At 41.0% G+C, this 25,935-nt stretch overlaps 1 protein-coding gene across 3 annotated transcripts; it reads left to right on the top strand.

The window, feature by feature from the left end:
* Positions 1 to 850: 850 nt before the first annotated feature.
* Positions 851 to 25,836, top strand: CCN6 (cellular communication network factor 6). 3 transcript variants are annotated; one of them, XM_059941990.1, is made up of 5 exons: positions 851 to 988; positions 16,493 to 16,790; positions 20,734 to 20,976; positions 24,250 to 24,443; positions 25,487 to 25,836. In XM_059941990.1, the coding sequence occupies exons 1-5, from the start codon at positions 941 to 943 to the stop codon at positions 25,766 to 25,768; spliced, it is 1,065 nt and encodes a 354-aa protein (XP_059797973.1). In that variant the 5' UTR covers positions 851 to 940; the 3' UTR covers positions 25,769 to 25,836. The 3 variants fall into 3 exon arrangements, with proteins under 3 accessions (XP_059797973.1, XP_059797974.1, XP_059797976.1); XM_059941991.1 differs by lacking the exon at positions 25,487 to 25,836 and adding an exon at positions 22,963 to 23,026 and having other exon boundaries at positions 24,250 to 24,276; XM_059941993.1 differs by lacking the exons at positions 24,250 to 24,443; positions 25,487 to 25,836 and adding exons at positions 22,963 to 23,026; positions 23,792 to 23,815.
* Positions 25,837 to 25,935: the final 99 nt, after the last annotated feature.

Here is a 25,935-nt window from a genome sequence, read left to right as displayed (position 1 = left end):
AAGACACACGGACAAAGACCAAGGTTGAGAAGCTGGGTAAGCAAAGGTCACGCACAACGGGACACAGGAGGACACGGGCTGGTGACCACACATGCCAGGGAGGTGAGAATTAGAAGGAGAGGGGGGTAAACATTTGTAATAAATTTAAAAAAAATCTTGATTTGTTAAATGAATGATTGCCACTAGTGTAATTGTCTTATCTTAGCCCCAAAAGATTGGGGTTAACTTTACTCTCATCTATCATGGGGCTAACTTTACTCTCATCTATCATGGGGCTGCAGCCACAGAAAGGGGCTTCTCTCAGGCCCTGTACTGCAGGCGTCCACCTGGGTTCAATCTACATTTTTTTCCCAAACCTAACCCACCTGCTATGAGAAACGTGCTGTAACGGAGGAAGTACAGGGCACTGTGAGTAGAAGCTGGGGAGTGAGGGAAGGCCTGTGGAAGCCTGTTACCATGTGGAGGGAGAAGCCCAGATGGAGCAGGCTGTGATGGGGTGCTGTGGGCAGAGGCCAGGTTGGTACCCTGTGCTTGAGGACCCGGGAAAGCAAGCAGCACAGAGAGGCCTTGGAGAGGCAAACCCAGACGAGAGGCTGAGGGCAAGGCGGGTAACTGCGTCTAACTTCACCATTTTGCCCAAGGCGGGCTCTGATCTCTAGAGCAGGTGGGGCAGTTCCTCAAACAGAAGTCACCCCTGACCTGCCCTTCTCAGTCCCGGGAGGAGCGCGCTCCAGGCCACCGCGAAGGTAAATATGAGAAGAGTCGCCTGAAAGTAAACAGGGCAGTAAAAGGGATCCGGGAAAGCGAAAGCAGAGTCTGAGAGCGGGAGCACGAAGTCAGGAGCCGGGAGGTGGAGGCGTGGGTCCTTTTCTCCAGGAGAGACAGGGGAGCTTTGTGCGCTGGCCTCGCATCTCCGGCTGCGCGCGGCCGGGCCGGGGCCATGCGAGGACCGCTCCTCTCCACGCTTCTCCTGGCTGCGCTGTCACAGGTACGTCCTGGCTCTCCCACCACTCCTTCCCCCAGGGGATGCGGCGACTCCTATTTCCTCAGGTCAGAAATAAAAAGGAAGAGAAGATGGGGGAAGAAGAGGGTTGCATTCCTTGTGGAAATACTTGCAGACGAATAGGGAGCCATTTTCCTCTCCGAATCGAGTCCTGTTTGGGTTCATTAGCTTCGGGAAAGAGTGAAAAACATTTCTCCCTTTCGGGTAAGGGCACCTAATCCTGCTTCCGATATGTTTGAACAGCTCCCAGATTTTCATACGGTGTAGTTTTTACTGGAGTCTGCTGGCACACGCACTTGGGGAGTGGCAGCCCTGCGGGCGGGCGGGGTGGCCGTGGTCCTCTGCGGGCGCCAGGCCGGGCAGAATGCACACAGAGCCGCCGGAAAAAGTGATCCTGACGGCTTTCTTCAGCTAAGCCTGTCCTTCTTGGAAAGGAGCTTTTCGGAGCAAACATTTATATTTTTAAAACATTCTATTTCTTTTTTCTTAACCCACGAGTTTTTCACTTTTCATGAAAAGGAATCAGTCCACGGGATTTTTAAATATTTCACGCAGCAGACCAAAGGGAAGTTTAATTTAATATGAGCAATTCTTTGCTTTAGTATTTTTTATTAAGGCCATTAAAACAGGGTGACTTATTTATGGATTTATTTACATGGTGGAGGTTTTCGCTAGCCCAGAAGACAGAGCTTTTGAAACGTGGTTATTTAGAATACAGGGATGTGTCTGTGAGTTCATTTGATTGAGGCAGTAAGTAGTAGATGTGTTTTAGAAAACAAGGGGTTGAAAATTGTTATATGTGGAGAGATTGAAGATTTTAAAAGGGTCATAACAAGAATGTCAGGGGTACCATTATGTGGAGGGGTGCTTTTCCCCAGTAGGGGTGAGATGGGGCTGCCTATTGCCTATTCCAGTGCTCTTGAGAAAACCCCTGTCATCTTTGTTGACTGAGAACTACAGCATCTCCCTAAACAGCAAATATTCCAACAGAGAGAGATGTGCCCAAAGTAAAAAACTAAAACAAATACAAAAAGGGGTTATATAAAGAGCAACAAGAAAATATTATGCTTAATGGCAAAGTTAAGGGTCTGATAATACCTACCATTTATAGAAAATCTACTATGTGCCATGCACTTTAGTCATTATCTTAATCCTCAGGATAACCTTACAAAGTGGATATTATTAGCCCTGTTTTACAGAGGAGGATTGAAGCTCAAAGATCAAATAAATGAAAGTTATCTAAATCCCAGAGCTATACTAAAGCTCAGCTCTGTGGTCAAGACCCCTCATTGTTTCTGTTGTATTATTCTGATGATTCTTTTGTTGTCTTGAGCATTTGATTTTGAAAACAATCAAAATGTCTGAAGAAACAATTGTATACAGTTCTGTACATTTACCCACATATTTGCCATTTCTGAGACCCTTGATTTCTTCCTGTATTTCTTTTTTTTTTAATTAATTAATTAATTTATTTATTTTTGGCTGTGTTGGGTCTTCGTTTCTGTGCGAGGGCTTTCTCTAGCTGTGGCGAGAGGGGGCCACTCTTCATCGCGGTGCGCGGGCCTCTCACTATCGCGGCCTCTCCCGTTGCCGAGCACGGGCTCCAGACGCGCAGGCTCAGTAGTTGTGGCTCACGGGCCTAGTTGTTCCGCGGCATGTGGGATCTTCCCAGACCAGGGCTCGAACCCGTGTCCCCTGCATTGGCAGGCAGATTCTCAACCACTGCGCCACCAGGGAAGCCCCCTTTTCCTGTATTTCTAAAGTACTATCTATTGTAACTTTCCCTTCAGACTGAAGAGCTTCCTTTAGTATTTCTTGTGGGACAGGTATGCTAGCAACAATTTCTCTCAGCTTTTGTGTATCTGGAAATGACTTTAATTTTACCTTCATTTTTAAAAGATAATTCCACTGGAGAAAGAACCTCAGGTTGACAGTTTTTTTTCTTCCAGCATTGTGTCTGGGGGCCTTGTTCTCCTTCTCCTCCTCCTTTTTTAAAGACATAGTTTTTTTTGGCGTGGTTTTAGGGTCATAGCAGGTTTTTGAGAGGAAGGTACAGAGATTTCCTGTGCACTGCCTGCCCTCCACCCGGATTATCAGTGTCCCCCACAAAAGTGGTACACTTGTTACAACTCATGAACCACATTGGCACATCATAACCATCCAGAGTCCATCACTTACATTACGGTTCACTCTTGGTGTTGTACATTCTATGAGTTTGGACAGATGTATAATGGCATGTATCCACTCTGATAATATTGTACAGAGTATTTTCGCTGACCTAAAAGTCCTCTGTGCTCCACCTATTTATCCCTTCCCCCAACCCCTGGCAACCACTGATCTTTTTACTGTCTCCATAGTTTTGCCCTTTCCAGAATGTCATATAGTTGGAATCATACAGTATGTAGACTTTTCAGATTGGCTTCTTTCACTTAGTGATATGCATGTCTTTTCAAGGCTTGATAGCTCATTTCCTTTTAGCACTGAATAATGTTCCATTGTCTGGATGTATCACAGTTTATCCACTCACCTATTGAAGAACATCTTGGTTTCCTTCTTTTGATGAGAAGTCAGATCTCATACTTACTGTTATTCTCCTGTGTGTAATACTCCCCCTTTCTCAGACTGATTCCAAGATTTTCTCTTTATCCTTAGTTTTCAACTGTGTTACCTTGTGACCTTGGAGATCATATAGAAATGCTTCCAGACTGGAAAGATAAACAGGTGCCCCCAGGTGGGAAGTTTGGGGAGCAGGCACTCCATTAGAGGGAGCAACGTGAGGAAAAGCCTGGAGGAGAAACTGACCTGCTGCCTCTTGTCAGGTGCATGGCATAGGAGGAGAGTGCATTGAGTGCTACCGCTAGAGAGGAAGGCGGGGACCAGCACACAGAGGGTTTAGATACCATGCTCAGAAGTTTGGACCATATACTGGTGACAGTGGGGAGCCACTGAATGGGCTTCTAGGAGATGAGGAGTAAAATCAGATATGGTGTTTAAAAAAAAATTTTTTTTTAATTTTATTTATTTTTTATACAGCAGGTTCTTATTATCCATTTTATACATATTAGTGTATATATGTCGATCCCAATCTCCCAATTCATCCCACCACCACCACACCCCCGCCACTTTCCCCCCTTGGTGTCCATACGTTTGTTCTCTATATCTGTGTCTCTATTTCTGCCCTGCAAACAGGTTCATCTGTACCATTTTTCTAGGTTCCACATACATGCGTTAATATACGATATTTCTTTTTCTCTTTCTGACTTACTTCACTCTGTATGACAGTCTCTAGATCCATCCATGTCTCTACAAATGACCCCACTTCGTTCCTTTTTATGGCTGAGTAATATTCCATTGTATATATGTACCACATCTTCTTTATCCATTCATCTGTCGATGGGCATTTAGGTTGCTTCCATGACCTGGCTATTGTAAATAGTGCTGCAATGAACACTGGGGTGCATGTGTCTTTTTGAACTATGGTTTTCTCTGGGTATATGCCCAGTAGTGGGATTGCTGGGTCATATGGTAATTCTATTTTTAGTTTTTTAGGGAACCTCCATACTGTTCTCCATAGTGGCTGTATCAATTTACATTTCCACCAACACTACAAGAGGGTTCCCTTTTCTCCACACCCTCTCCAGCATTTGTTGTTTGTAGATATTCTGATGATGCCCATTCTAACTGGTGTGAGGTGATACCTCATTGTAGTTTTGATTTGCATTTCTCTAATATTTAATGATGTTGAGAAGCTTTTCATGTGCTTCTTGGCCATCTATATGTCTTCTTTGGAGAAATGTCTATTTAGGTCTTCTGCCCAGTTTTTTTTTTTTTTTTAACATCTTTATTGGAGTATAATTGCTTTACAATGGTGTGTTAGTTTCTGCTTTATAACAAAGTGAATCAGTTATACATATACATATGTTCCCATATCTCTTCCCTCTTGCATCTCCCTTCCTCCCCCCCTCCATATCCCACCCCTCTAGGTGGTCACAAAGCACCAAGCTGATCTCCCTGTGCTATGCGGTTGCTTCCCACTAGCTATCTATTTTACGTTTGGTAGTGTATATATGTCCATGCCACTCTCTCACTTCGTCACAGCTTACCCTTCCCCCTCCCCATATCCTCAAGTCCATTCTCTAATTGGTCTGTGTCTTTATTCCCATCTTACCACTAGGTTCTTTATGACCTTTTTTTTTTTTTCCCCTTAGATTCCATATATATGTGTTAGCATACTGTATTTGTTTTTCTCTTTCTGACTTACTTCACTCTGTATGACAGACTCTAACTCCATCCACCTCACTACAAATAACTCAATTTCGTTTCTTTTTATGGCGGAGTAATATTCCATTGTATATATGTGCCACATCTTCTTTATCCATTCATCCAATGATGGACACTTAGGTGATTCCACGTCCTGGATATTGTAAATACAGCTGAAGTGAACATTTTGGTACATGACTCTTTTTGAATTATGGTTTTCTCAGGGTATATGCCCAGTAGTGGGATTGCTGCGTCATATGGTAGTTCTATTTTTAGTTTTTTAAGGAACCTCCATACTGTTCTCCATAGTGGCTGTATCAATTTACATTCCCACCAACAGTGCAAGAGGGTTCCTTTTCTCCACACCCTCTACAGCATTTATTGTTTCTAGATTTTTTGATGATGGCCATTCTGACCGGTGTGAGATGATATCTCATTGTAGTTTTGATTTGCATTTCTCTAATGATTAATGATGTTGAGCATTCTTTCATGTGTTTGTTGGCAATCTGTATATCTTCTTTGGAGAAATGTCTATTTAGGTCTTCTGCCCATTTTTGGATTGGATTGTTCGTTTTTTTGTTATTGAGCTGCATGAGCTGCTTGTAAATTTTGGAGATTAATCCTTTGTCAGTTGCTTCATTTGCAAATATTTTCTCCCATTCTGAGAGTTGTCTTTTGGCCTTGTTATGGTTTCCTTTGCTGTGCAAAAGCTTTTAAGTTTCATTAGGTCCCATTTGTTTATTTTTGTTTTATTTCCATTTCTCTAGGAGGTGGGTCAAAAAGGATCTTGCTGTGATTTATGTCACAGAGTGTTCTGCCTATGTTTTCTTCTAAGAGTTTGATAGTGTCTGGCCTTACACTTAGGTCTTTAATCCTTTTGAGTTTATTTTTGTGTATGGTGTTAGGGAGTGTTCTAATTTCATACTTTTACATGTACCTGTCCAGTTTTCCCAGCACCACTTATTGAAGAGACTGTCTTTTCTCCACTGTATATACTTGCCTCCTTTATCAAAGATAAGGTGACCATAGGTGCGTGGGTTTATCTCTAGGCTTTCTATCCTGTTCCATTGATCTGTATTTCTGTTTTTGTGCCAGTACCATACTGTCTTGATTACTGTAGCTTTGTAGTATAGTCTGAAGTCAGGGAGCCTGATTCCTCCAGCTCCTTTTTTGGTTCTCAAGATTGCTTTGGCTGTTCGGGGTCTTTTGTGTTTCCATACAAAGTGTGAAGTTTTGTGTTCTAGTTCTGTGAAAAATGCCATTGGTAGTTTGATAGGGATTGCATTGAATCTGTAGATTGCTTTGGGTAGTAGAGTCATTTTCACAATGTTGATTCTTCCAGTCCAAGAACATGGTATATCTCTCCATCTATTTGTATCATCTTTAATTTCTTCCATCAGAGTCTTATAATTTTCTGCATACAGGTCTTTTGTCTCCTTAGGTAGGTTTATTCCTAGCTATTTTATTCTTTTTGTTGCAGTGGTAAATGGGAGTGTTTCTTAATTTCACTTTAAGATTTTTCATCATTAGTGTATAGGAATGCAAGAGATTTCTGTGCATGAATTTTGTATCCTGCAACTTTACCAAATTCATTGATTAGCTCTAGGAGTTTTCTGGTAGCATCTTTAGGATTCTCTATGTATAGTATCATGTCATCTGCAAACAGTGACAGCTTTACTTCTTTTCTGATTTGGATTCCTTTTATTTATTTTTCTTCTCTGATTGCTGTGGCTAAAACTTCCAAAACAATGTTGAATAATAGTGGTGAGAGTGGGCAACCTTGTCTTGTTCCTGATCTTAGTGGAAATGGTTTCAGTTTTTCACCACTGAGGATGATGTTGGCTGTGGGTTTGTCATATATGGCCTTTATTATGTTGAGGAAAGTTCCCTCTATGCCTACTTTCTGCAGGGCTTTTATCATAAATGGGTGTTGAATTTTGTCGAAAGCTTTCTCTGCATCTATTGAGATGATCATATGGTTTTTCTCCTTCAATTTGTTAATATGGTGTATCATGTTGATTTGCGTATATTGAAAAATCCTTGCACTCCTGGAATAAACCCCACTTGATCATGGTGTATGATCCTTTTAATGTGCTGTTGGATTCTGTTTGCTAGTATTTTGTTGAGGATTTTTGCATCTATGTTTATCAGTGATATTGGCCTGTAGTTTTCTTTCTTTGTGACATCTCTGTCTGGTTTTGGTATCAGGGTGATGGTAGCCTCGTAGAATGAGTTGGGGAGTGTTCCTCCCTCTGCAATATTTGGAAGAGTTTGAGAAGGATAGGTGTCAGCTCTTCTCTAAATGTTTTATAGAATTCGCCTGTGAAGCCATCTGGTCCTGGGCTTTTGTTTGTTGGAAGATTTTTAATCACAGTTTCAATTTCAGTGCTTGTGATTGGTCTGTTCATATTTTCTATTTCTTCCTGGTTCAGTCTCAGCAGGTTGTGCATTTCTAAGAATTTGTCCATTTCTTTCAGGTTGTCCATTTATTGGCATATAGTTGCTTGCAGTAATCTCTCATGATCCTTTGTATTTCTGCATTGTCAGTTGTTATTTCTCCTTTTTCATTTCTAATTCTATTGATTTGAGTCTTCTCCCTTTTTTTCTGGATGGGTCTGGCTAATGGTTTATCAATTTTGTTTATCTTCTCAAAGGACCAGCTTTTAATTTTATTGATCTTTGCTATCATTTCCTTCATTTCTTTTTCATTTATTTCTGATCTGATCTTTATGATTTCTTTCCTTCTGCTAACTTTGGGGTTTCTTTGTTCTTCTTTCTCTAATTGCTTTAGGTGCAAGGTTAGGTTGTTTATTTGAGATGTTTCCTGTTTCTTAAGGTAGGATTGTATTGCTATAAACTTCCCTCTTAAACTGCTTTTGATGCATCCCATAGGTTTTGGGTCATCGTGTCTCCATTGTCATTTGTTTCTAGGTATTTTTTGATTTCCCCTTTGATTTCTTCAGTGATCACTTGGTTATTAAGTAGTGTATTGTTTAGCCTCCATGTGTTTGTATTTTTTACAGATCTTTTCCTGTAATTGATATCTAGTCTCATAGCATTGTGGTCAGAAAAGATACTTGATACGATTTCAATTTTCTTAAATTTACCAAGGCTTGATTTGTGACCCAAGATATGATCTATCCTGGAGAATGTTCCATGAGCACTTGAGAAAAATGTGTACTCTGTTGTTTTTGGGTGGAATGTCCTATAAATATCAATTAAGTCCATCTTGTTTAATGTATCATTTAAAGCTTGTGTTTCCTTATTTATTTTCATTTTGGATGATCTGTCCATTGGTGAAAGTGGGGTGTTAAAGTCCCCTACTATGATTGTGTTACTGTCGATTTCCCCTTTTATGGCTGTTAGCATTTGCTTTATGTATTGAGGTGCTCCTATGTTGGATGCATAAATATTTACAATTGTTATATCTTCTTCTTGGATCGATCCCTTGATCATTATGTAGTGTCCTTCTTTGTCTCTTGTAATAGTCTTTATTTTAAAGTCTATTTTGTCTGATATGACAATTGCTGCTCCAGCTTTCTTTTGATTTCCATTTGAATGGAATATCTTTTTCCATCCCCTCGCTTTCAGTCTGTATGTGTCCCTAGGTCTGAAGTGGGTCTCTTGTAGACAGCATATATACCGGTCTTGTTTTTGTATTCATTCAGCCAGTCTGTGTCTTTTGGTGGGAGCATTTAATCCATTTACATTTAAGGTATTTATTGATATATATGTTCCTATTCCCATTTTCTTAAATGTTTTGGGTTTGTTATTGTAGGTGTTTTCCTTCTCTTGTGTTTCTTGCCTAGAGAAGTTCCTTTAGCATTTGTTGTAAAGCTGGTTTGGTGGTGCTGAACTCTCTCAGCTTTTGCTTGTCTGTAAAGGTTTTAATTTCTCCATCAAATCTGAATGAGATCCTTGCTGGGTAGAGTAATCTTGGTTGTAGGTTTTTCTCCTTCATCACTTTAAATATGTCCTGCCACTCCCTTCTGGCTTGCAGAGTTTCTGCTGAAAGATCAGCTGTTAACCTTATGGGGATTCCCTTGTGTGTTATTTGTTGTTTTTCCCTTGCTGCTTTTAATATGTTTTCTTTATATTTAATTTTTGATAGTTTGATTAATATGTGTCTTGGCGTGTTTCTCCTTGGATTTATCCTGTATGGGACTCTCTGTGCTTCCAGGGCTTGATTAATTATTTCCTTTCCCATATTAGGGAAGTTTTCAATGATAATCTCTTCACATATTTTCTCAGTCCCTTTCTGTTTCTCTTCTTCTTCTGGGACCCCTATAATTCGAATGTTGGTGTGTTTAATGTTGTCCCAGAGGTCTCTGAGACTGTCCTCAGTTCTTTTCATTCTTTTTTCTTTATTCTGCTCTGCAGTAGTTATTTCCACTATTTTATCTTCCAGGTCACTTATCCATTCTTCTGCCTCAGTTATTCTGCTATTGTTCCCTTCTAGAGTATTTTAAATTTCATTTATTGTGTTGTTCATCGTTGCTTGTTTCCTCTTTAGTTCTTCTAGGTCCTTGTTAAATGTTTCTTGCATTTTGTCTATTCTATTTCCAAGATTTTGGATCATCTTTACTATCATTATTCTGAATTCTTTTTCAGGTAGACTGCTTATTTCCTCTTCATTTGTTAGGTCTGGTGTGTTTTTACCTTGCTCCTTCATCTGCTGTGTGTTTTTCTGTCTTCTCTTTTTGCTTATCTTACTGTGTTTGGGGTCTCCTTTTCACAGGCTGCAGGTTCGTAGTTCCCGTTGTTTTTGGTGTCTGTCCCCAGTGGCTAAGGTTGGTTCAGTGGGTTGTGTAGGCTTCCTGATGGAGGGGACTAGTGCCTGTGTTCTGGTGGATGAGGCTGGATCTTGTCTTTCTGGTGGGCAGGTCCATGTCTGGTGGTGTGTTTTGGGGTGTCTGTGGCCTTATGATTTTAGGCAGCCTCTCTGTTAATGGATGGGGCTGTGTTCCTGTCTTGCTAGTTGTTTGGCATAGGGTGTCCAGCACTGTAGCTTGCTGGTTGTTGAGTGAAGCTGGGTCTTGGTGTTGAGATGGAGATCTCTGGGAGATTTTCACCGTTTGGTGTTGCGTGGGGCTGGGAGGTCTCTTGTGGACCAGTGTCCTGAAGTTGGCTCTCCCACCTCAGAGGCACAGCCCCGATGCCTGGCTGGAGCACCAAGAGCCTTTCATCCACATGGCTCAGAATAAAAGGGAGAAAAAATAGAAAGAAAGAAAGAAAGAGGATAAAATAAAATAAAGTAAGATAAAATAATGTTATTAAAATAAAAAATAATTATTAAGAAAAAAATTTTTTTAAAGTAAAAAAAAGAAAAAACTGACGGACAGAACCCTAGGACAAATGGTGAAAGCAAAGCTATACAGACAAAATCTCTCACAGAAGCGTACACATACACACTCACAAAAAGAGGAAAAGGGGAAAAAATAATATATCTTGCTCCCAAAGTCCACCTCCTCAATTTGGGATGATTTGTTGTCTATTCAGGTATTCCACAGATGCAGGGTACATCAAGTTGATTGTGGAGCTTTAATCCGCTGCTTCTGAGGCTGCTGGGAGAAATTTCCCTTTCTCTTCTTTGTTCGCACAGCTCCCAGGGTTCAGCTTTGGATTTGGACCCGCCTCTGTGTATAGATTGCCTGAGGGCGTCTGTTCTTCACTCAGACAGGACGGGGTTAAAGGAGCAGCTGCTTCGGGAGCTCTGGCTCACTCAGGCCGCGGGGAGGGAGGGGTACGGATGCGGGGCGAGCCTGTGGCTGCAGAGGCCGGCGTGCATTCTCCCGGGAAAGTTGTCCCTGGATCACGGGACCCTGGCAGTGGCGGGCTGCACAGGCTCCCGGGAGGGGAGGTGTGGAGAGTGACCTGTGCTCGCACACAGGCTTCTTGGTGGTGGCAGCAGCAGCCTTAGTGTCTCATGCCCGCCTCTGGGGTCCGCGCTGATCGCCGCGGCTCGCACCCGTCTCTGGAGCTCCTTTAAGCGGCGCTCTGAATCCCCTCTCCTCGTGCACCAGGAAACAAAGAGGCAAGAAAAAGTCTCTTGCCTCTTCGGCAGCTCCAGACCTTTTCCCGGACTCCCTCCTGGCTAGCTGTGGCGCACTAACCCCTTCAGGCTGTGTTCACGCTGCCAACCCCAGTCCTCTCCCTGGGATCCGACCACCGAAGCACGAGCCTCAGCTCCCAGCCCCCGCCCACCCCGGTGGGTGAGCAGACAAGCCTCTCGGGCTGGTGAGTGCTGGTCGGCACCAATCCTCTGTGCGGGAATCTCTCCACTTTGCCCTCCGCACCCCTGTGGCTGCGCTCTCCTCCGTGGCTCCGAAGCTTTCCCCCTCCGCCACCTGCAGTCTCTGCCTGTGAAGGGGCTTCCTAGTGCGTGGAGACCTTTCCTCCTTCACAGCTCCCTCCCACTGGTGCAGGTCTGTCCGTATCCTTTTGTCTCTGTTTTTTCTTTTTTCTTTTGCCCTACCCAGGTACGTGGGGAGTTTCTTGCCTTTTGGGAGGTCTGAGGTCTTCTGCCAGCATTCAGTGGGTGTTCTATAGGAGCAGTTCCACGTGTAGATGTATTTCTGATGTATCTGTGGGGAGGAAGGTGATCTCCGCATCTTACGCTTCTGCCATCTTCTCCTCTCTCTCTTCTGCCCAGTTTTGGATTGGGTTGTTTGTTTTTTTAATATTGAACTGCATGAGCTGTTTATATATTTTGGAGATTAATCCTTTGTCCATTGATTGGTTTGCAAATATTTTCTTCCATTCTGAGGGTTGTCTTTTCGTCTTGTTTGTAGTTTCCTTTGCTTTGCAGAAGCTTTGAAGTTTCATTAGGTCCCATTTATTTTTGTTTTTATTTCCATTACTCTAGGTGGTGGATCAAAAAAGATCTTGCTGTGATTTATGTCAAAGAGTGTTCTTCCTATGTTTTCCTCTATGAGTTTTATAGTGTCCGGTCTTACATTTAGGTCTGTAATCCATTTTGAGTTTATTTTTGTGTATGGTGTTAGGGAGTGTTCTAATTTCATTCTTTTACATGCAGCTGTCCAGTTTTCCCAGCACCACTTATTGAAGACACTGTCTTTTCTCCATTGTATATCCTTGCCTCCTTTGTCATAGATTAGTTGACCATAGGTGCGTGGGTTTTTCTCTGGGCTTTCTATCCTGTTCCATTGATCTATATTTCTGTTTTTGTGCCAGTACCATATTGTCTTGATTACTGTAGCTTTGTAGTATAGACTGAAGTCAGGGAGTCTGATTCTTCCAGCTCTGTTTTTTTTCCCTCAAGACTGCTTTGGCTATTTGCGGTCTTTTGTGTGTCCGTACAAATTTTATTTGTGAATTCTATCAAACACTTAAAGAAGAGCTAACATCCATCATTCTCAAACTCTTCCAAAAAATTGCAGAGGAAGGAACACTCTCAAACTCATCCTATGAGGCCACCATCACCCTAATACCAGAACCAGACAAAGATACTACAAAAAAAGAAAATTAGAGACCAATATCATTGATGAATATAGATGCAAAAATCCTCAACAAAATACTAGCAAACAGAATCCAACAACACATTAAAAGGATCATACACCATGATCAAGTGGGATTTATCCCAAGGATGCAAGGATTCTTCAATATACAGAAATCAATCAATGTGATACACCATATTAACAAATTGAAGAATAAAAACCATATGATCATCTGAATAGATGCAGGAAAAGCTTTTGACATAATTCAAGACCCATTTATGATAAAAACTCTCCAGAAACTGGGCATAGAGGGAACCTACCTTAATATAATAAAGGCCACATATGACAAGCCCACAGCAAACATCATTCTCAATGGTGAAAAACTGAACACATTTCCTCTAAGATCAGGAAGAAGACAAGGATGTCCACTCTTGCCACTATTATTCAACATAGTTTTGGAAGTCCTAGCCACAGCAATCAGAGAAGGAAAAGAAAAGGAATACAAATTGGAAAAGAAGAAGTAAAACTGTCACTGTTTGCAGATTACATGGTACTATACATAGAGAATCCTAAAGATGCTACCAGAAAACTACTAGAGCTAATCAATGAATTTGGTAAAGTTGCAGGATACAAAATTCATGCACAGAAATCTCTTGCATTCCTATACACTAATGATGAAAGAGAAATTAAGGAAACAGTCCCATTTACCACTGCAACAAAAAGAATAAAATACCTAGGAATAAACCTACCTAGGGAGACAAAAAACCTGTATGCAGAAAACTATAAGACACTGATGAAAGAAATTAAAGATGATACAAACAGATGGAGAGATATACCATGTTCTTGGATTGGAAGAATCAATATTGTGAAAATGACTATACTACCCAAAGCAATCTACAGATTCAATGCAATCCCTATCAAATTACCAATGGCATTTTTTACAGAACTAGATACAGTGTTTTTTGTTTGGTTTTGTTTTTTTTGTGGAGATGCTGGGGACCGACAGATATGTTTTTTAAGAGCTCCTTAAAGCTGTGACGTGGTAGATTTGTTGAAGTCATTCTTGAGGGAGGGAGACCGGTTAGGAACTTACTGCAGTAGTACTTGGTAGCAGTAAAAATGAGGGAAGGGTGACTAGTTTTAGGGCTATAAGGATGATAAGCGGGATTAGTTGTTAAATGACTATGGGAGGTGGGGGAGAGGAAGATGACCTGGATGACTCCTAGCTTCCTATCTCCAAGGTATGGAGAAGCTGTCTCGGGTGGGTGGGGCAATGTTGAGTTTGGGCCGTGAGTTTTTCCTGTAGGATGTTCTAGTGGAGACGTCCAGTAGGCAGCCAGCTATATGGGTCTGCACTCAGCGGAGCAGTTCTGGATGGAAATTTAGATTTGAAGCTGCATAGTGTCGAAAATGAAGGCAAGGGGGTGGATGAGATGGTCAAGAGACAGTGTGCAGGGTGAGAACAGCAATACATTAAGGTCATGAAACACCAGTGAGCTTAAATCTAAGTCAAATGCAGGGTAACAGGAGCCTGCAAAGGAGATTGAGACAGTATGTCCAGAGGTAGGGGTAGAACTGGGCAGGGAGATGGGGCTGGTGTCATGAAAGCCAAGAATTGAGAGTCCAACACTTAGAGAGGGGAGGACGGAATGTTCATGAACATGAGCCCAGCTGAGAGGCCACCGAACCCGGCAAGGGGTCCCTGGTAACCACGTCTGAACCTGGGCAAGAATGAGAAGCAGGCACTCACTATTTGTAGCCTTGATATTCTGCTCCTCTACATTTGGAATTTCCATTGCTCCTCCAGAAGCCCAGCACTGTATCCTCAAAGTCTATTCTCACATGGTATATTCAACTCAAATAGTAGCTGAAAGTGTTACTCTGGGGAATACATGTCTCATCAGTGGTAAGAAAAAAGGCTGAAGATTTAATGGTGGAATTTCAAACAGATACCTTTAAATGTAGGGTTGTTTGTTTAGTTTTTTTTTTCTGATTCTGACTTTCTTTTTCATTGTCCAAACTTTTTCTTTTTTTTTATTAGCTATCTATTTTATACATATTAGTGTATATATGTCAATCCCAATCCCTCAATTCATCCCCCCCCCACCGCTTTCCCCACTTGGTGTCCCTTAAATGTAGGGGTTTTGAGTTGGAAAGAGGTTTAGGATGTCTGAATCAGTCCAACTGCCTTCAGTTCCATCAGATAAAAATTGAGAGTTAATTACAGAAATTACTTGCCAGGTACTGTGCTAAGTGCCAGTTGTACACCAGCAAGTGAACCTCAAGTCCCTGTGGTTGGGTAGCTTTAGGGTGAGTGGAGAATACAGGCACTTATACACTAACTTCAGTACACCGACAGGTAAAAGGGAGCATGGAGAGGTTATAGAAAGTCTTCTGGAGAAGGTGGTAACTCAGTGAAGGAGTGGGGGCAGGTGAAGAAGGTTACAGGTAGAAGGAACAGCCTCAGATATGCAGGGAACCGCAGGCACTTTCATTTGCTAGAAGCTAAGGAATCTAAGGAACGCAAGAGACGAGGAGGGCCCTGAATGCTGTGCTCAGGAGCTTGGACTTCCCTGCAGGTCACTGACGTAAGGGTGTGAGGGATGAAGGAGATGGAACAGGTGAGGGTGATCTCAGTTTCCTGGCTTGGGGAACTCAGGGGATGATGCCACCATTCACTAAAATGGGGACTAGCTGAGAGCAGTTTCTTGTGGGGAGGGAGAAAGTGAGGTGCTTGTGGGACATCAAAGTGGGATATACCCCATAGAGATGAATGAGTTAGTTGTGAGGTCAGGGGGGAGAGTCTGGGCTGGAGAGGAAAAACAGACGCAGAGATTCAGTGATCTGTTCAATATCAAAGCTCGTTGGTGGCAAGACCTGGCCTAGGGAAGGGAGGAAGGTAAGGATTGGGAGCTCAGGCTCTGGAAGCTGCCTGCCTGGTGTAAGTCCCTCTTCTTCCACTTACTTGATATGTGACCTGGAGTAGGTTAAGCAATCAGAGCCCCATAGTCCTCCCTTGTAAAACGGGGTGTATTGTTTCCTATTGCTACTGAATAAATTGCTACAATCTTCAAACAGCACAGATTTATTATCTTCCAGTTCTGGCATCTGTAGTCTGGAAACAGAGCTAAAATCAAGGCAGGGCTGTGTTCCTTCCGGGGAGTCTAGGGGAGAATCTGTCCTTTGCCTTTTCCAGCTTTTTTAAGCTGCCTGCATTCCTTGGCTTGTGATCCGCCCCCTTCAGCAGCAGCATTGTGTTACCTCTGCTTCTAGCATCACATCTTCTCTGACACACCTGCCTCTCTCCTTCCCTTGTAAGGAAGAGTAGATTGGAGGGGAGAATTGGGAGTTTGTTTTTGGTCATGTGAAGTTTGCTATGCCTGTCAAATATCTAAGTGGAGGTCTGTTAAGTAGGCAGTTTGAGTTCAGAAGAGAGGCCTGGGTGGAGATATGAGATACAGTGAGGGAAGTTACTTCAGAGGTCTTTACCCACAGGGGGTTCCAGTGTTTAGAGATGAAGATGATGAGAAGAAACTAGCAGAGGAGACTGAGAAGGAGCCATCAGTGAGAAAGGAGAAGTAAGAGTCACGTGTCGGAAGCTGAGTGCAGAAAAGTTTAAGGAGCGAGTGATCATGTCAAATACTGATAGATACTATTATTATTACAATTCACCACACTATATTCTCGTAATCTGGGGGAAATCTGTTTCTAGAAAACCTCTGAAATTAGTTTGCAGAACCATTTCTAACATCACCTTTGTTGTCAAATGAAGTTCTACCGCAGGGCCCAAGGCACTGGGCTATTAGACACAGCACCCGAAGGAAGGCCTGGTGAGGTAGCAGAAGTGCACCATCGTCAACAGTTTTGTCACTGGCCCTGTCAGTGCGCTCACCAGAAGCCCAGCTGCCCTCCTGGAGTGAGCCTGGTGAGGGATGGCTGTGGATGCTGTAAAATCTGTGCCAGGCAACCAGGGGACACCTGCAACGAGGCTGACCTCTGCGACCCCCACAAAGGGCTGTACTGTGACTACTCAGCAGACGGGCCTAGGTACGAGACCGGAGTGTGTGCATGTAAGTGTTTCCTTCTGCACTGGCTGGCGAATGTGGAGTCTAGACAGGATTTTTGTCTGCAATTGTTACTTTGGAATAATCAGCTTAATGTGACTAACTATGAGGTGGGTTTAGTTTCCATGCACCAGTGAGACTAGCCTTCTCATACTGGACACCATGTGAAACGAGCAGATGTTACACACACATTCAGAAACCTGTTACTTTTATTGCATTGAAATGATCTTGCAGTTCTTCTCAGGTAATTGCTTTTAATGATAAAAATAGGAGAAATTATGTAAACAGTCTGACTCATTAAAGTGCCACAAATGACAGCTTTCGTTAATACTGTCAGAAGCAATCTGAATTCAACCTTTTCTGTGACTAAAAGATAATCTTTTTTAAAATGTAAGGATGTATATCTAGTATTCAGACATACAGCTTTAATCTCAGCCTTCCCAACTAACCATCAAGTTACTGTACTTTTAAAATTTATTTGTTTTTTTTTTTTTTAATTTTTGGCTGCGTTGGGTCTTCGTTGCTGCACACGGGCTTTCTCTAGTTGCAGCGAGCGGGGGCTTCTCTTGTTGCGGAGCATGGCCTAGAGCTCGCAGGCTCTAGAGCACAGGCTCAGTAGCTGTGGCGCCCGGGCTTAGTTGCTCCACAGCATGTGGGATCTTCCCGGACCAGGGCTCGAACCCATGTCGCCTGCATTGGCAGACGGATTCTTAACCACTGCGCCACCAGGGAAGCCCAAGTTACTGTACTTTTTACTGAGGCACATTTGTAAAAAAAGAAGGTAGGGGCACCCCAAATCACAACAGGATCCTCAGCTTTGTGGGCCTTAGCTCTGCAGACTGCTTGAGACCATCTAAACCTATGCCTTGACAATAATTCAGGATACCGATTTATTGAGGATTAAAAAATAAAATTTCTAAGGGAAGCGAAATACTCATGTCAGCTGGGTGGTTAAGTTACTCTGTAGAAAAGTCTAAGTGGGAAGGAAAACTACTAGCAGAAGTTTGGTTGTAAGTATGGAATGAGAGCACATCTCTGGAGTTGGACTGAATGTGTGGAACAGTTCAAGCTGATAGCCTGATGCCCCTGTCAGCACTTGACTATTGTATATTGGTTAAGAATGTAGGCTCTGGGTTCAAATTCTGAGTTCTGTCTGCTGAGTGACCTTGATCAAGTTGCTTAACCTCTCTGTGCCTCAGTTATATCATATGTACTTCCTATTTTATAGAGTTATTAGGAGGATCAAATGAAATGAAGACACAAAACCCAAAACACCTAACACAATATCTGGTATGTAGTAAATTCTCAAAAATGTTAGCTATTACTTATGGAAATTCAACAGGAAAAACATGATCTATCAGACTCTGGCATTCAGGAGACCCCTTTCTCCCAAACAGTGCCAGGCAAGGTATTTCATTAACCTAACAAACACTTAGTGAGCATCCGCTACTGAGCTAGACACTGTGACCAGCAGGTGGGGCACAACAGGGAAAAGAGAGATACAGGTCCTGCCCTCACGGAGTCAAAGTTTATTGTGTCAGACAGATCTTTCCACAAGTAACTTTATGTACAATGTGATGAGTATTGTAACAGAGCACAGCCATGAGGATGGGGGTGGGGATGATCTATAACTGGGGTCACAAACTATGGCTCAGGGACCAAATCCGCCCCACAGTCTGTTTCTGTAAATAATGTTTTATCCGAGAACAGCCACACCAGTTCAGTTACATATAGTCTGTGGCTGCCTTACAATAGCAGGGTCTAGTAGTTGCAACAGAGACCGAATATAAAGGCTTAAGATATAACTTTACAGAGAATGTGCTGATTCATCATATAGAACAATGGTTTTTAAACTTTTTTTTTGGTCTGAGGATCCCTTTAGTCTTAGAAATTAATGAGGACCCAAAGAGCTTTTGTTTATGTGAGTTATCTCTTGGTATTTAATGGATTAGAAGTTTAAAAATATTTACTAATACATTAAAAAAAACAAACCCATTGCAAATTAGTAAGAATAATATATTATTTGTGGAAAATTTTTACTTTAAAAACAGAGAAATTTAGAGAAGAGTGGAAGTGGAATTGTTTTACATTTTTGCAAATCTCTCTAATGCCTAGCTTAACAGAAGATAGATTCTTACATCTGCTTCTGCATTCAATATATTGCTATATGTTGTTTTAGTTTGGAATATATGGCGGGATTCCAGCCTCACACAGATACGCTGTTGGAAAAGGAAGGAATATTTTAACAGACTTTTCAGATAATTGTGAATATTCTTTTTTCATATTATATTAAAACTTGAGCAGTGGAGTTTCTTAAAAATTAGCTGCATCACTGCTAATCATGTGGAATCGGAAACCAAATCAATGAACTTTTCAAACTCTGTGACATTAAAATACATTTCTCTATTCAACGACCCACTTGGAATGGGGCTTTTCCTCATGTATAATTTTGTAGTACCATGCATTGGTTATTTGGAAAATACCAGTTTGGAACAATGGGTTATATAGATATTTTTAAAAATCACATTAGTTAGTACCAAAATTATCAGAAAAGTCTACATATTGGGTAGCTATAAAGATCTCAGTGGTGGACACAAGTTTTACAAAATTCTAATTTTTGCTCAAAAGCTTAAATTCTGTCACTGGCAACAAGTACTGTCAGTTGTTTTCCTTGAAGTGACAGGCTTGTTTTGTTGATTTTCAAGAAAATGTCTGCCAAATACCCAAGTCTGAATAACCATGAGGTATCTGTCAATCATTTCTTCAGGGGAAATTACCACTAAAAAAGTGGTTAGTTCGGCCCACAACTCAAACAATAACATAGGTGCTTTTCCTCGAGATAACTATTGTACTTTGGTACAATATCTAGAGAAAGGCTCTACGTAACTTCCTGTTTTGTCACACAGAATATTAAAAAGACGTATATTTGATCACTCAGATTTAATAAAATTAGTACTTTTTACTGTGTCATTAAGGACATTCTTAGGTAGAACTAAGAACTTTAAAAAACAGTACGTTTATGTACAAGTGTATGGCAAGGAAAAATAGTGACTAACCTGTACAGTTTGATTCACGCTAAAGTGCCAGCAGCAGTTTTAGCCACTGCTGCTTTTGCACCATCAGTACAAATGTCAACACAGTGAAGTCAGTCACATCTTAGTATTCTGAAAAGGTTTTGACCTTCCAGTTGTGTGAAAGGTCATCAGTTACTGTGCAGTATTGTAAACAAATTATGATTTCTTCACCCATTCACTTATCCTAACTTCCTAGGACTATATCCCAGCCTGCTGCTGCACATCTGGGGATATCTGTCTCACCAGCCATCAGCCCAGCTCTGAGGTTTACAGTCGTTATCCCAGTGCTATACTCATAGTGATTTTGTTTTAAAATAAATTTATTTATTTATTTATTTTTGGCTGTGTTGGGTCTTTGTTTCTGTGTGAGGGCTTTCTCTAGTTGCGGCGAGCGGGGCCCACTCTTCATCGCGGTGCGCGGGCCTCTCACTATTGCGGCCTCTCTTGTTGCAGAGCACAGGCTCCAGACGCACAGGCTCAGTAGTTGTGGCTCACTGGCCCAGTTGCTCCGCGGCATGTGGGATCCTCCCAGACCAGGGCTTGAACCCGTGTCCCCTGCATTGGCAGGCGGATTCTCAACCACTGCACCACCAGGGAAGCCCCACTCATAGTGATTTTTTATTAACTTTACTCAAGAACAGGGAACAGGGTCTTAATTTTGAAGGTGACTACTCAGGGCTGATAATCTATGATATAATGAAAATGTCTCATTTTCACTTTTTACAGATGTTCTGTGAAGGAGGTTTCAGATGTGGCCTAAAAAATTGAGAACTGTATTTCATAAAGGAGATAGCAATTTCCTCTATGGTTTACAACTGGAAGTCTAGACTATCAGTTATGACTCCTTTGGTGATTTTGCTCTTTTCTCTTTTCAGACCTTGTAGCTGTGGGATGTGAGTTCAACAGGGTACATTATCATAATGGCCAAGTGTTTCAGCCCAATCCCCTGTTTAGCTGCCTCTGTGTGAGTGGGGCCATCGGATGCACACCTCTGTTCATACCAAAGCCGGCTGACAGGCACTGCTCTAGGCCTAAAGGTGGAAAGAAGACTGATCAGTCAAAATGTGGCCTGGGGTCATCACAACAGCAGCTGTCAACAAGCTACAAAACAATGCCAGGTACTCATAAGTAGAACTCTCTCTCATGTATGACTTTGCCTGGTTTTCTTTCATGTTCCTTTTATGTACCATAGGAACTAAGTAGGTACTTACTGATTGGTGATCAGTGTGAGTGTGCCATCATACTCAGTCTCTACCTCAGGCAGGTATGCTCTGAGTATCTGAAAAGGGAACTTTATAATGTTTTAGATTTTTTCCTTTTTTTTTTGGCCACACAGCTCATGGGATTTCAGTTCCCTGACCAGGGATTGAACCCACGCGACAGCAGAGAGAGGGCTGAATCCTAACCACTAGATCACCAGGGAACTCCCCAAATATTCCAGTCTTTGAAAGCTCTACTAGGTCAGGAAAACTCTTCTAAACTCTTACTACCTCTACTTATTTCCATTTAACCTCTTCTCAGGAAAACTGACCAAGTATTATCCACATGTACCCTGGCCTAGAAAAACTTTTATCTGTATTGTTCTATTATGGGCAAGAGGTATGAACCATCCAGTGCCAAAAATTTCCAAAGGTAACTTTTCCATATGGTAAAAGCAGAAATGGAAGGCTATGATCAAAAATATTTGAGGGTACATTGATTTGTAAACATTTCTAAAAACAGATAAAATTAATATAAAATTACCTTCATTCACTGAAAATGAAGCTTAACAATTACCAACTTCTCTAAATAAATGTGCACACAGGCATTTTTAAGTAGGTTACCCAGGTATGTGTGTAGTCAGAAACTTGTAATGAGAATCTTTATTACTCATCTGGAGCATCTGGCCATTTACAGTTGGCATCAGTATATTCATAAACCTTGTAGTTTGGTCTGCTCTAAGCTAGCATCTTATTTAGGTGCCAGGGTTTTTTGGGGACAGGAGTTTCAAAAATGCCAGCAGATGAAGCACAGGTGAGGAAGGACTCAAAAAGGGCAATATTGATGCCTGGTTATTATTCACATCTGTGCTTTCGTCCAGAAATTAAGAATGCCTTTTTCTTGAAATTTGGAGCTTAGTAAATGAAAGGTGCCATGGAAATATGGAATACTTATGTATGCTAAAGACTCCTGAATTCACTTATGTGGATAGTTAATAAAAGCAACTATAATCAGAGAAATGAGTTAGATCTTTAAAAACTAATTCTTAAAGGAACATCCTCTGGGATTCCAATTATGCCAATTAATTCAAAAAACTTTAACAGGTTACGGCAAATCGGCATTCACCATCCCTGGTTTTCAGCTAACTGCGTGATACTGCTAATGCTCTAAAACTTTTGAAAATATAAGCCAAATTGTTTTTTTTAACACACGTACAAGAACAGTTGACTTTCTGCATTGGATCTTAGTGACTCAGTGTTAAGTTCTTAGAACCCATGCGTGAACCTCCCTGGTGAGACCACTGTAGAACAGCAGTTGTCCCCAAGGCCAGGCCTTTGGGTCACGGTCAAGTTGGTCTCATTTGTGAAGTCAGAGCAGTTTCAGTGGATTCACTTGGAACCTGGTTGGAGGAGGTGTCAGATGGTCATTCTTAGTGGTCAGTACTTTGCTACAAAAAATGAGAAAATCTCCCAAGTGCTCTCTGGTAATTAAAATATAGGCCTAGATATGTTTCAAAGGAAGTATACGTTCAGTTTAATGCCTCTCCTCTGCTTAACTTTGAAACTGTACTTATGGGCCCAAACAGGAGTTTGCTTTCAAAGTTGAGCACAATGACACATGCACACTTTAAGATATATTTGTGATAGTAATTTATATACTTAATTAATTCGACAGTCTACGGTTGGAATCTAGCTTTTGCTTGGTCAGCAGGAAGCATGCAATGACATAATGCCCCTATGCTTTTCTCACTGCTCACCAAACACTGAACTTGTACTTTGAAAATTTCTTCTAGTTTTCTTGCCCTTTAATGAATGTTAAGCAAATTCCTGAACTGCAGCTCTTGGCTTAACTCTAAGGGGGGTTCTTGGTAATATGATAATCTAACCTACCTTTATTTATTGCAGATGCATGCCAAGCTTTTAACCTGCTTCCTGTGCTGAGGTCTTTAAACTGTTGTCTACCTTCCAGGTATCTCCATTTTTCTGCTTCCTCTCCCTCAGTTCTGTGTGCAATGGCAAGATCCTACTATAATAACACTGACAACAGTATCAAAGTATCATTTTATTCAAAGATAGCACATACTTCAAAGTGACTCTTCTCTATCAAGAAGGCATTTTTTGGGGGGGGGGTTCCTTTTTAAGTTGATATTTTAAAGTAATGTAGCCTGAATTTTGCTGTGTTAATTGCAGACTCAAATCTCCACCTTACTCCCAAAGCACCCACTTTAGGATGCATATTAACCTGAAGGAAATGCTTTGAGACAGACAATGAACCAATTAGCAGTTTGCTTAAAATGAACCAAGTGCCTGATTCATTCATGAGCAGGAGGCAAGCTCCCCATGGATTTACAAGAAGATGGAAGAATTATTATGCACTCTTTATATCTTCATTATTCACCCCCTTCCCCTCCCTTGTTTCTCCTAAGCTGCAGGCAGTGGAGGGGGTCTCTGTCTAGCCAACCCACTCACCCATAGATCCGTCCATGCATTCCGAAGTGATATGAAATGTCTAGACAACAGAGGGAATACCATAGGCCTGATACCATAGGGAATGTAACAGTTAAGCTGAATGAATAAAACAGATTGCACGTTTTTCATGACTTAGTATATGAGTATTTAGATTAGTTCAGTGTAACGTAGAGAATTTTCTAAAAGAATAGATTTTAAAAAGTGGAGAAGAAAATAACTGGTCTTATTGATAGCTGAATTCTCAAATCTAACTTTTGTATTTTAGATTTTAACATCACGAAATTTAACGGTAAGACCACCTTGTTCTGATTAATATCTTGAATTCCCTAATATTACTAATGTCTGTTTCAACATCTGTTGAAAATAACATCAAGCATGAGGCAAGAACCAGGGAAAAGGCAGATATCCATCAAAGCATAAGCGTGTTTAGTACTCAGAGGATGGGCTAAGCAGAAAGAAGCAAATGGGTACTTTACTCAGTTTTTCAAAGATAAAGTATTTTTATTCCTCCTAAGATACTGCACTGTAATACTTGATTGAAAGATAATTTGGGGAGTGGGAAAAAGAGAGAATGATTAATTAGACCATAAGCTTATTTTATTCTGAGTTACTTTATATAAAGTTCAGATCTATTAACTATTAGCTTAAAAATGATTAAAAATTATCTACCTACAGGAATACATATATATTTATACACATGCACTCCCTCCTCCTTTATTTTAGCTTATAGGAATCTCCCACTTATTTGGAAAAGAAAATGTCTTGTGCAAGCAACAAAGTGGACCCCTTGCTCCAGAACATGTGGGATGGGCATATCTAATAGGGTAACCAATGAAAACAGCAACTGTGAAATGAGAAATGAGAGAAGACTGTGCTACATTCAGCCTTGCGACAGTAATATATCAAAGACAGTAAAGGTAAAGTTTAAGTAGATTTAACTTCATCATAATTCAATATTGAGACTCATGAAAAGTATGTGTGTGTCTATATGTGTTTTGGAAATGTTTATTAATAAAACCACTTCATTGTAACTCTTAAAGTCAAACTATCTTGGAGGGCAGCAGATATTAATTAACTGCACTTTGTGGGAAAAATTTCACCGAGCAGAGAGGTAACGTTAGGGTATCTAGAATCAACAGGTTAACAGCTTACTAGTGTGGGTCTTGATCAGCCTGATTTGTTGGGGCACCCCACCAGGTGTATTGTTTTTTCAGAGTAGATCCTTTTCAGAGTCTATCTTCTTTTTCCTATATTAATTTTATGTAGTGGATTCAGAGCAATTGATCAAAGATTTTGGTTGCTACATCATAATTATAAAAACAAACATTAGGAACATCAGAGAAGCTCTGATCTTATGTCTCACCAACTTGGAGAGGGAACCACACTATTTCCAAAATGCTTTCCTTAGCTACTACTTGCCAAAGAACTATGATATAATAATACATACTCTAAGATTGCTTGGTATAACTAGAGCTGGTCCTGCTTCTGTGACTGTCTCAAGAGTAATTTTTAGAAATGCTACAAAACCAATCTTATCCCTGTTATTCCCTATCATATTAGAAAGTTGACAATTTCAAAGGGATTAAGATGTTTATTCATCTATCCATCTACTTAAAACTGTCTGAGCCATGTTAGAGAATTTAAGTCTTGGCCCTTGATATTAAACAAAACAGAGAAATTTTCATTTATTGTGGAACTAAGTCAAGGGTAGATAGCAGAAAAACATTGGGGAGTGGGTCCTATAATATGACGGAGGAAGCACAGGGAGGACTTTCAAGGTCCTCTGGTGAGAGGGGATTTTAAAGGTAGAAAAGAAAGGGCTGGATGTCACTAAATGGCAACTATTAATGCCCTGAAAATAATTATATCTGTGTATTTATGTAACAGTCCATAAAGTATCACTTTTCTGAACTATTGTAATCAAGTTTAAAGAGTGACTTAACGTTATATATCTTTTCAGATCCCCAAAGGAAAAACATGCCAACCTACTTTCCAACCTGTCAAAGCTGAAAAATTTGTCTTTTCCGGATGCTCAAGCACTCAGAGTTATAAACCCACTTTCTGTGGGATATGCTTGGATAAAAGATGCTGTGTCCCTAACAAGTCTAAAATGATTACCATTCAATTTGATTGCCCAAATGAAGGGTCATTTAAATGGAAGATGCTGTGGATTACATCTTGTGTATGTCAGAGAAACTGCAGAGATCCAGGAGATATATTTTCTGAGCTCAAGATCCTATAAAACCAAGCACATGGGGAAAAAGTTAAGGTTAATCATGTCATTACATCAAAATTTAAAATGGTTTTAAAAGGGTGGCAAATCTGCCTTATTGGTTTAAAACAGTAAGAATGCCTAGCTATTCTCAGATAACTGTATTTAAGGCATTAGAAGCTTTAAAAAAGGTTCTC

This window comes from Balaenoptera ricei, chromosome 12 (assembly GCF_028023285.1).
Source record: "Balaenoptera ricei isolate mBalRic1 chromosome 12, mBalRic1.hap2, whole genome shotgun sequence".
NCBI classification, from domain to species: domain Eukaryota; kingdom Metazoa; phylum Chordata; class Mammalia; order Artiodactyla; family Balaenopteridae; genus Balaenoptera; species Balaenoptera ricei.
The sequence above is the reverse complement of the archived record's forward strand: the minus strand, read 5'-3'. Positions and strand labels throughout refer to the sequence as shown.

Excerpts from the sequence above, each read along its gene's own strand:
- CCN6 (XM_059941990.1), top strand. The coding sequence starts at position 941 with ATGCGAGGACCGCTCCTCTCCACGCTTCTCCTGGCTGCGCTGTCACAG. Across the intron at positions 989-16,492 it reads TCCTGGCTGCGCTGTCACAG|TTCTACCGCAGGGCCCAAGG; the intron begins GTACGTCCTGGC and ends TGTCAAATGAAG. Across the intron at positions 16,791-20,733 it reads CGAGACCGGAGTGTGTGCAT|ACCTTGTAGCTGTGGGATGT; the intron begins GTAAGTGTTTCC and ends TTCTCTTTTCAG.